Source organism: Ruditapes philippinarum, unplaced genomic scaffold, assembly GCF_026571515.1.
Source record: "Ruditapes philippinarum isolate M1 unplaced genomic scaffold, ASM2657151v2 ctg11499_1_1_1_1, whole genome shotgun sequence".
Classification (NCBI taxonomy): Eukaryota; Metazoa; Mollusca; class Bivalvia; order Venerida; family Veneridae; genus Ruditapes; species Ruditapes philippinarum.
Genome location: NW_026864339.1, coordinates 1 through 10482, shown reverse-complemented (window position 1 = coordinate 10482; position 10482 = coordinate 1). Strand labels below are relative to the sequence as shown.

The following is a 10482-nucleotide window of genomic DNA, read 5'->3' as shown; positions in this document are numbered from 1 at the left end:
ATTATGATCTTAAGGGGTAAATATTTGACTAGCTACATAATACATGTACATGTATATCAGAAGCATAGATAACATATAGATAACAGAGATTGGCAACTTCCTAGCCAGTTAAAATATCACGCGTGCCTGCTTAACTTAAAACTTGTAGCAAGTAAAACTTATTAACCAGATATCAAAATCAGTAAAATAATACATTTTCTGAAAGCATATGCATTTGGGTATGGCTGCAGATAAAATATTTACAGTTCCCATTTAAATAAATGATACATCAATTTTTAAAGAGAACTACTTAATAATTTTTGTTACAAAACTATTCATATTTTATTCATATGACGAAAAAACAGACTCAGTGGGTATGTTCTGCTATGTTTTTCTAAGTGAAAGGTATGGAAAGTTACCAATATTTTAACATGCAGCAATAGATAAAATATTTACCTTTCAAATGGTATATAATATTAAAGGATCAAATGTACACCCATAAAGTTTTATTTGCTGCAAAATGCATAATTTTTCACTTTTTGATAGGCATGATTGATATTTCAATAGAGTATATAGGAGTTGCTTATCTAGGTTATCTATGTCTCTGTGTATATGAAGTTCTGCTCATTTTTGTTGTTGTTGTTTTTTTTGTTGTTGTTTTTTTTTTTTTTTTTTTTGGCCTACATCAAGGAAACAGATACGTAAATTACAATTTGAAAGTGTGACCGGTTTACGACTGAATCTGTCTGGCACTTGTTTGTTTAAATTGTTTTTAGCGTCTGTGCGTGTGTGCGTGGTTTTTTTTTTTTTTTTTTTTTTTTTTTTTTTTTTTTCAGAAGGGCAAAAATGAATTTTTATAATGTTTAAGTAATGATTTTAGAGCATGTTAGCTGCTTGTCACCTGAAAGATAGCGATATTTGTCATAAAAGTCAGGGTATAAAATTTCCAATAGATTCTATTTGAAAAACACTGTAATAGTAGAAAAATGTAAACAGAGTAATTTTTTGACTTCAATACAAAATACTAAATCATTGTAACTGTACTAAATGTCAAAAAGCAACAGAAGAAAAAGAAGGTTCAAGTAATTGGTCAATGAGTAACTTTTTGGGAACATAAAATACACCAAAATAAAAATCTTTTTTTTTGGGGGGGGGGGATTAAAAGTAAAATTAAAAAATTCAGTTTACATGTACATTGGTATTATTTTTGGCAATGTAGTTTTTATATGTTCGTTTGATATAGAACAGAACATAACTTTTATATTCAAGTATTATCTAAGCCAGGACATTTATTATTTTTCAATGTATTATATAATTGCATGCATTTTTATCATTTCTTGATCTAGTATAGGTCTAATTAACTCTTCATCCAATTAATTAAATACAATGTACTCTTTATTTTTTCCCATGAGATTCATTTTTACCATTATTTTCAACCTCGATATATAGACCTTTTTACGACGCGGTCCATTGCTATGAAAATCAACCGGAATTAGAATTTTCTCGCGCATGCGCAATCTGCGTAGGGCAAAAAAATGGATCGCCCTACATAGAAATATAGAAGAAGTTCATAGACATTTCTGAGTTAGTTCAAGGTAAACGGTAGAAAATTATATAAAATAGCTTTTAACAAATATAGAAAAAATGCCTAAAGCTTTGTGGCGAAGAATGCCATAAAAAGGCATGGAAAAGATACTTGTTTAAGAATTTACGATCACGGACCCGATACTGAGATCATTTTTTTAAAGTAGATGTGGAAATATATCTTTTAGCAAATGAAAAGTCAACTTACTTGCTGTTTAAAACAAAAGGAATTTTATAACATGAAATCGAGATTAATTATCATTCTGAAAATTAAAATATCAGAACAGGTGATAATGCATTTTTAGTGTTCAATATACCTGATTATATCCTTCATCCGATTTGCCTTGATGTAAACAGAAAAAAATGAAATAGTCACATAAATAGATTTTAAATAATTATTTTTTTTCAAAATCTTGAAAAGTTAAGATGGGTTGTTTGGAAGAGATATAACACACATTTTATCCACTTCTTCCTAACACATGTTATTTTTAATAATGCACGTTGCACAATTTTTCTCTTCTCAAAGTCCATAAACATTGATCGGTATATTTAAAAGTTACATTAATTACCATTTTAATAAGCGTAACTGATTAACTATATCATGGTATTTAAACGTCCCGGTTGAATGAACAACCGTTCGCGTGCCAATCTGTTTGACACTTGCCGCCTTGCCACCCTACTGTTTCAATTTAAATTACTGATGGAAAAGTCGTCTAATGACACCTTAAACAAACCACATGTATGTGCCCTTTTTGACCATTGAATTATTAGTCCCGCACATTTTCAAAGATCTGTTAAAAAAAATTCACGTTTTCAGTACTTACCGCCTTAAGTCATCCCAAATTAATATTTTTTGGGTGACATAACATGAAATCGCATCTATTAAAGCCTTAAGTATGATAAACTGTAGACATCGTTATTGCGTTTTTGCCCTACGCAGAATGCGCATGCGCGAAATGTATCATTCGTTGCTATTGAAAATCGTATTCTAAAAAGGTCTATATACACAGGTCATCTTGTTTCACTGCCATCTTGTTCCACTGTTTTTGTTCACATAATTTCTAATTTTCCAGTAGTGGTTGGTTTGATTTTATTTTATACTTTATCTGATTTAAATTTCGTAGATCTATGTATTTTTCTCAATTCGGCACTGTATAACCTATTTTGATACTTTTTAAAATTGTTTTATTTCTAGTCCTGTTATATTTGATAAGAAATTAAGTGCATTTTTGAAGCTAATATTTGCCATCATTAATTTATTGTTTTGTTTCGTTAAAACTATCATTACTGTATGTAAATATTTGTTTTGAAATACTTAATGTCTTATGTCTAAGTCATAACTTAAAAGTAATACTATTCCTAATTGTATTTTGATATAACCAAATCGTTATCTAAAATTGTATTTATTCAGGACTTCTAATCCAATGATTATTTGTCTCTCATCGATGAATCATGAATCCTGTGCGAATAATTGTCGGTCACTTGCAGAGAATTTGGTAATGGTCATCCAGGAAAGCAGGAAAGGCTTTTATTTTCAATAAGGAACCTCATGTGTGTGATTAACATTTGGTTTGTTCCACTACAGATATCAAAATAATCACAGGAGCCCATATAATTATGTACATATGGAATAAGTCATGACTATACTGATAAGTGGTTGTATTTCTACCACTAACCGCTAACTCGTTACTCTTTATTTCCTTTGTGGAAGTTGAGCTCGGGCTTTGAATCCAATGGTCATTTTTCTCTGACCTCTGACTCATGATGACTTTGTAGTCGATAACTTGTGGAGAAAGTAAATCCATGTATTAGACCAATTAAAGTACTATAAACTTTTTTTTTTCAAATTTATTTCATAAAGGAATGAATTATTTTTATTCATAAATGTATTAACACTTTGAGATATAAAAAAAGTGTTTTTTCTACTTTCGGAATTTTTAAAATGTACATACATGCATTTGTATATGATATACATGTATATGTAAAAGACAATTAAATTGCCGATCGCATTTAATTCCTTAAAATGCACATGTACCTGTATCGTATTTAAAAGAAAAATATACTTTACAAATAGTTTTAACAGTCTTGGTAGTTCCGAAAAATCAAGAGTAAATATTACTCATATACTAAAATCAAAAGTTATATATCGAGGGTTCAAAGGTAAAAGGTAATAACTGCCATTTTCAAGATTTCGAGAAAAACGCAAAAAACATATTTTTTAATACAACTTTATTTTCCGTAATATTGTTATAACAATTTTGATTCTCCCATATTTGTTGACTACATTAGATCATATTTTGTTTAGTTTACATTGCTTGGTGCTGATAAAACACTGTAATTATAGTTTGTTTTAAGTTCTAAGATCAAAATAACATCATTTTACAGAAGTAAAAGGTAATAAATGTACTTAGATCCTGTCAAGACTACAAGTTTGAGCGGTAAAAGGTAATAACTGCACTTACGACCTTTTACTTCTGCAGGTTTAGCAATAAAAGTTAGAGATAAACTGTGGTAAAAGGTTATAAGTGCAGTTATAGCCTTGTTCCTCTGAAAAATTTAGATGTTGCAGTAATTGTTACTGTTGCAAATTTATCAATTATGTCCTTACTTTGAAGAACCTTACGTAATGTAATTAACACAATGCACATTAATACTCGTACACAAAATTAACACTTTTCATTCATAGAAATATGAAATATGTACCTGCTCAATATTTAGATTCTACAGAAATAAATTAATAACTAAAAAGTTTACGAAAATACGCACTCAAATCTAAGTTTACAAATTTCATTTTTTTTTGAATGTTCTCTGGTATATAATCGAACTGAAGTCAAACAGACCCCAGACATCAGCAATTAAGGATATTAGTGACCCATATCATAGTTAAGTAAATAAAGACTACTGTTTCATGTCACAAAATGTGAATGTTTGTCATTAATTATTCTATGACCTCCACTCATCTTCTTCACTCTCACTAACAGAAGGCACTGAAAGTTTGTCTTTTATAGATTTGCTGCATGGCAATGACTCATAGTATGATTCGCACTCCTTCGGAATTGTTCCAGAGGCAACAAGTGACATCAAATCAGCTTTTGCAGCAGATATTGGAAGCTTCTCTGTATAAGCCTTTCGTGGAGCCTTAAGAGACTTTTCTTTGCTTCTGTTCTTCTTCTGCATTAACCTAACTGCCTTGAACTCACTAACCACAAAACCATAGCTCACAACAATACTGTATTTTTGTCTTTATCTATCATCAGTCATTACGTCATTTGATAACGTCACATGTTTAGCAGCAAAACAAAACTACATATAGATGTTATTTTATCGGGGAAAAAGAAGAATGAAACCATTTAATTATTCTAAAAACATTATTAAAAGCAGGATAAAACAAATACATACTAGTAGTTGATGTCGGGCTGGAGAAGGTTTATCCGGTTCACTGCGAAAGTGAATCTTGGCTTGCTAAAGCTCGCCAAGATACACTTTCTAGCTCACCGGATAAGCCTTATCCATCCCTAAATCAACCATGTATTTTATATATATTCAGCCAATTAACACGTTCACCATCAACATCGATTTTCATTGAGCCAAAGTTTTGTTCTTTGTACAACTTGTAATCTAGTATGTCATTGTACTAGTATTTTATTATAACGACAATATATGGTTGCTTCCGGAGTTGGTATGATATAACTGTTTCCCACTGCGATGGAACATGAACTATTGTAAGGCTTTTTGCATGCTTGATAGATGCATGTATGGAATTTGCATTCCATTAATGAATGGCCAATTTCAAGAAATGTGTGGTTTTACCATTGATGTGAGGTATCTTGGACACAGTGAACTAAGCAACTTGCAACAAACTGATTGCAATTCTGTCCTCCACATGCATTACTTTATAATGTCACTTCTTCAATACCAGATGTCTTACTTGCAACAGAGGTTACATACAAGTACACAAAAGTTCCTACTTTGCACGAGCCTCGTTTCCCCCGTGTCTCATCCAACAGATAACAAGTCCCGTTACCATTTCCCAGTTCATAGAATGACAAATTGCAACAACACAGTTTTCTTTTGTAACGAAGATCACCAATTAAACTGAGTGGTGTCTTCAAAATAGCCTGGATAACTAATGCCGACACAGAAAACTTTGGATCTTTCTTTGTGCGTTTTTTTTTTTTTTTTTTTTGGGCTGATTTTTCCATTCTAGCACTGTTTTTTTTTCTTTTTGGTCACTTGGTGTACTTGATATTTTGCTTTTGTTGCCTCATCTAGTCTATCTTCTATTCTCAAAGTGTGATACAGATTGCAGAGTGGACATTGATCTTTCTTAGGACGGAAGAAAAAAGTTATATTCTGTACTAAAAATGATTCTGTACACAGCCTCTGAAACACACTTTCTATTTTGTCCTTTGCATTTTTCTACATACAGTGAGTATATTCGTTTTATATTTAAATCTTGCGTTAGATACTTCCTGTTGGGGTCTTCGTGTGTAGTGTGATTCAACAGTCGGAAAGCTTTCGTTGTGTTTCTTTACAAATGATCTGTGATATTCCGTGGTTTTATTTCCAGGCACAGCTTTCCCTCTCTTGTCATTTCCAACATATAACCCTGCCACTTTGTGCTTAACTGCGTTTGCAACTGTTTTGGAACCGACATCGATAGTTTTTAGTAAAAAATTCTGGAAACAAAGTGATCCCTCGGAAGCATTAATCACAACAAAATTACATAAAAATTGCAGAGTCGGTTTGATTGAGTCTGTACATGAGAGATAATGAATAAGTGCAACATCCCTCACGCCCTCTTTTCTACCTGTGTGAAAAACGAATTCGAAATAGTTCTTTGTTTTGTTCTCTGTTTAGATACATTCTCTGGTTCTTTATTGGCAACATGGAAACAAATGAATTGCCTCTGACTTATGTAATCACCCATTGACCAGTATGTACTGAATATTTTCTGTCTTTCATATTCGGTTATATTCTCGCTGCATTTAATTCTAAAAGATAAATTTCGTGGGAAAAGAGATAACAGATAGTGCTTGTGAACTGTATGAATGCAGCATTCTGTCAGGGGAAAAAGGTGATAAAATCAGTTATAACCTTTTTCCACTACAGATTCTTCACAACATGTGGAAAAACAAGTAAACAAAAGGTAATAAGTACACTTAGAACCTTTTACCCCTAAATAATTTGTAGAAAAGAAGTTATTACAAAATACTTTTTAATTTTTTGCCCTTATAAGGATTGAATATTTATATAATATTTTCGTCAGACATGAAGGACAATAAGTACATTATAAAAAACATAAAAAGTCAATTTCGGCAAAAGTGGCAGTTATAACCTTTTACCTTTGAACCCTCGATATGATAATGATAATATTGTAAACACTTAAAACATTGAAGATATCAAGACCAACGGTTGTTGGTTTCACTGGTGTCAGAGCAATCTTGCATGCAGTCTGGGAATCTCACATCAGTAACATACTTGGGAACAGTAACATACTTGGGAAAATCTGTTTCGATTACGACCTCGTCTGAATATCATCTTCCAGAAGTTTTCCATTTTGTATAGCTTCTTGTTCTAGTGACTCCTGTGGACCCCATTTTTCATTCGGTCGTAGATTGACCTTAAATCTCTGGAACGAAAATACTAGTCAAAATATATTCCTTTATTATACTGAATGAAATTTTACTTATATACCAAATATATTTCAAGGCGTTTAAATTTAAAACATATATTTTAACATCATTTTATTTGGTACAAATGTTTTAATTAATTGCCACTGTTTTAATAATAAGGTGGACTGTATTTGATAAATTTGTAAAAAAAATAACTTTATGCTTTATTTAAAATGAGGAAACGTACATGTATCATTACGTTAGTTCTGGTTCGTTTAAGTTTGTACTTGAAAGACCCTCTTTTATGTTTAAAGGACCTTGAAATACAACATTTGAAGATATATATATATCACAACAGAACAGGGAAGGGAATTAGAGTCTTATTTAGAGACAAGTATTAATTCATTTGTAACAGTAAGTATTAAACATATTACCTCTAGTATTGTTCCGGGTGTTTTGTTTAGCCGGTAGAAGAGGTATAATGGTATAGGCACGAGGGAGGAGGACGATATACACCAGCCTAAACTGATATGCCAGGGCTCGTACTCGTACCTGCCATAGGATGGTGGTTTGTACGTATATACGGTGAAACCAAGTGTAACCTATAACATAATGTATTTGAAAGTCTGCTACAGGTGTCACAAGCATATATGCAGCACAATCTAAATTTGTTTTTTCATGAACATCACTTATAAAATCTAGAATCATAAGAATATGATGGTGGGTCAATATGTAATGCAATATGAGGTATCTTTTCTTATTATGCACGTGATTCATGTATTTGCGTAAACTATTCTTTCCCTCAAAGCATCGGCTTTCAAATGCTACCAAAATCATGTGTGTATTCAACCGATAAAAGGAACTGTATTCACATTTGAAAACACATTTCACGAGTAACTTCATGTAAAATATGGCAGATAAACGCTCAGCTAAAAATGTTGAAATACGGGCTTCATAAATGCTCGAGCAAAACTAGGAAAATTTCGCCAGTTTGCAAGTGTAACAATCAATAAGATTTTGGTCACCAAAAATGTTCATCGACTATGCATTGCCAAACAATTGACAAGTGTCAAGAAAGTTATGTACGTTATTGTTTTCAGTACCGCAGAACTGCTGTCCAAATTCCTGAGTCTTGACGTCGTTCTGTAACATAAAACGCTCCTGTGCACAAAGGAGCTATTTGACTTCTTGTCCGAAAAAAAAACCCGAGTGACTGTCCTTATACATTCACCATATGCTACAGACTCGGAACCCTGGGACTTTTTCCAGTTTCCTAGACTGAAAAATCATCTTGCAGGTCATCGCCACAAGAGTAGAAATGGACTAAGATCGCTATTTTCGAGTTATTGTAAGGTTAACCTATGGGGAACTATGTTGAAGCATTTGAAATTGGATTAAACGTCTGAAACTTTGTATTTCTGAAGGAGGTGATTATTTAGTCGTAGGGTTGAAAAATAAAATGGTGAAATATTTGCTTTTTTGTTAAATTCTTTGCATTACACATTGACCCGCCCACATATGTTTGAAAAAATATCGATCTATAGTTTGTTTAAAACTGGATTCAAATGCGGACAATTTGTAATTTTTATCTGCCACATGTCATTGCTTATGGTTTTTAAGGTATCAACATATGAAGCCAATACGAATTCCATTACCTATCTTGTATAACAGGTGATTGTTCTAAAAGTATATCAATAAATATACATTCAAAACCTATATGCAAGAGTGTTCAGCCAAATTTCGATGCCGGTTATAATGAAGAAAACGTTGCTGCTCTTTGTGCAATGCCACAATCCTAAGCAACATGATATTACCCAATTAACATTGACGGTATGAAGAAAAGACATACCACAAGAAGAATAGGAGTTGTGACACACCAAGCAATTTTGAAGAGGATAGGTACCCCCTTTCCTGTCATCTCCCGCATATTATCATCAACTCTTTTGACACCTACAAAGTTGCATGGTATGATAAAAGGCAAAACTTGTTCTTGTGATAAGGAAAAAAATAAATTTCTCTTCCGTCAGATCTCTTAATAAACAAATCTACATCAAAGTCTAATGATCAGGTTATCAAAAATTAACGGACTGTGGAAAGTCGACATGATACAATGTTGAGAGGTAAAACCCGCCATAATATTTAAAAAAAAAAAAAGGTAGAACAAATATAAAATGGCGTTTGGGATTTCCCTTAAGTTGTTAAAAATGTATGTATATTATAAGTACAATGTACATAAATGTTTAAATGTTGATTTATTATTCACATTAATTAGTGTTCAGTATAAAAATCTATTCCAGAATGAAACAGATTAAGTAGTGTTTTACTGCGCAGCATAACATAGCAGACATTTTCGTAAAGAGATTAAACATTACATGCTTTTGAACAAGCATAAACAAAAAATCATTTGCTAGTGGTTTGTAAACGGCCGTAAGCCTATATGACCAAAGTCGCCAGCTAATAACCATGTAAAATGTCAAAAGACTTGACAAAGAATTGAAGATATACATCATGCACAATTGTTTGATTAAAAAATTGATTCATAAATTTGCAGTATTCGTATATATGAATAATGCAAACTTTGCGGATGTCAAAAGAAAAAGGATGTTACAAACTTGCAGTATTATAAGAACAATAAAAACTTTGCAGTTGTCCAATAAAAATCGACGTAACACACGTGTCGTGTAGTAATACAATGGTACATGTAATAGCAACGTACCGTAGATGAACGTCATCACCAATAACTCAATCAGAGCAAATATTGTCATGGAAAATGTTGCTGCATACCAGTCTACCAATGTAAGTAGATAAAAACCACCCTATGTAATAAAGAATTATTTAAATGTCATCGCGTTGGTATCATACCATTGTGTGTGCATTATTATAATGTATTCTCGTTTTAGAAGAATAAAAATGGTTTATATTTTATAATTGTACACGATAGAAAGCTCGACATTCATTTGTAAAATGATGGTCATGCAATCCGAAGCCTTTCCATTTAATTGAATGATCATGAAGAACTCAATCAGAACCTTGATGGAAAATGACCCGAAATTAAAAAGCATTAAAACGCCTTTAACTCAAACCAGGCTTAAAATCACACATGAACACGATTTTCAATTTAATTACGAGTAAATTTCATTATAATTTTTTGCAAATCTTATCGTTTAAGAGATCAACGTAAGAAATTCAACTTCAATTTTATAGACCCTTTGACCTCAATGGAGATCCTTTCAAGATACAACGGTTGGAGACAGTGATATGACCATCTGATCATTGAAACAATAGCACACAAAAACTATGCAAA

General features: G+C 32.0%; 1 protein-coding gene across 1 annotated transcript; it reads right to left on the bottom strand.

Moving 5' to 3' along the window:
• Window positions 1-6941: 6941 nt before the first annotated feature.
• On the bottom strand, window positions 6942-10018 carry LOC132725264 (sodium- and chloride-dependent glycine transporter 2-like). Its single transcript, XM_060710362.1, has 4 exons — window positions 9895-10018; window positions 9028-9128; window positions 7613-7780; window positions 6942-7195 (listed from the first exon to the last, which is right to left on the bottom strand). Exons 1-4 carry the CDS (start codon window positions 9941-9943, stop codon window positions 7082-7084), a joined length of 432 nt encoding a protein of 143 aa, XP_060566345.1. The 5' UTR covers window positions 9944-10018; the 3' UTR covers window positions 6942-7081.
• Window positions 10019-10482: the final 464 nt, after the last annotated feature.

Coding starts and splice junctions, on each gene's coding strand:
- LOC132725264 (XM_060710362.1), bottom strand. CDS start 9,943: ATGACAATATTTGCTCTGATTGAGTTATTGGTGATGACGTTCATCTAC. Junction 9,129..9,894: donor GGTGATGACGTTCATCTACG/GTACGTTGCTAT, acceptor GCAACTTTGTAG/GTGTCAAAAGAGTTGATGAT. Junction 7,196..7,612: donor CACCCGGAACAATACTAGAG/GTAATATGTTTA, acceptor TTTTCGTTCCAG/AGATTTAAGGTCAATCTACG.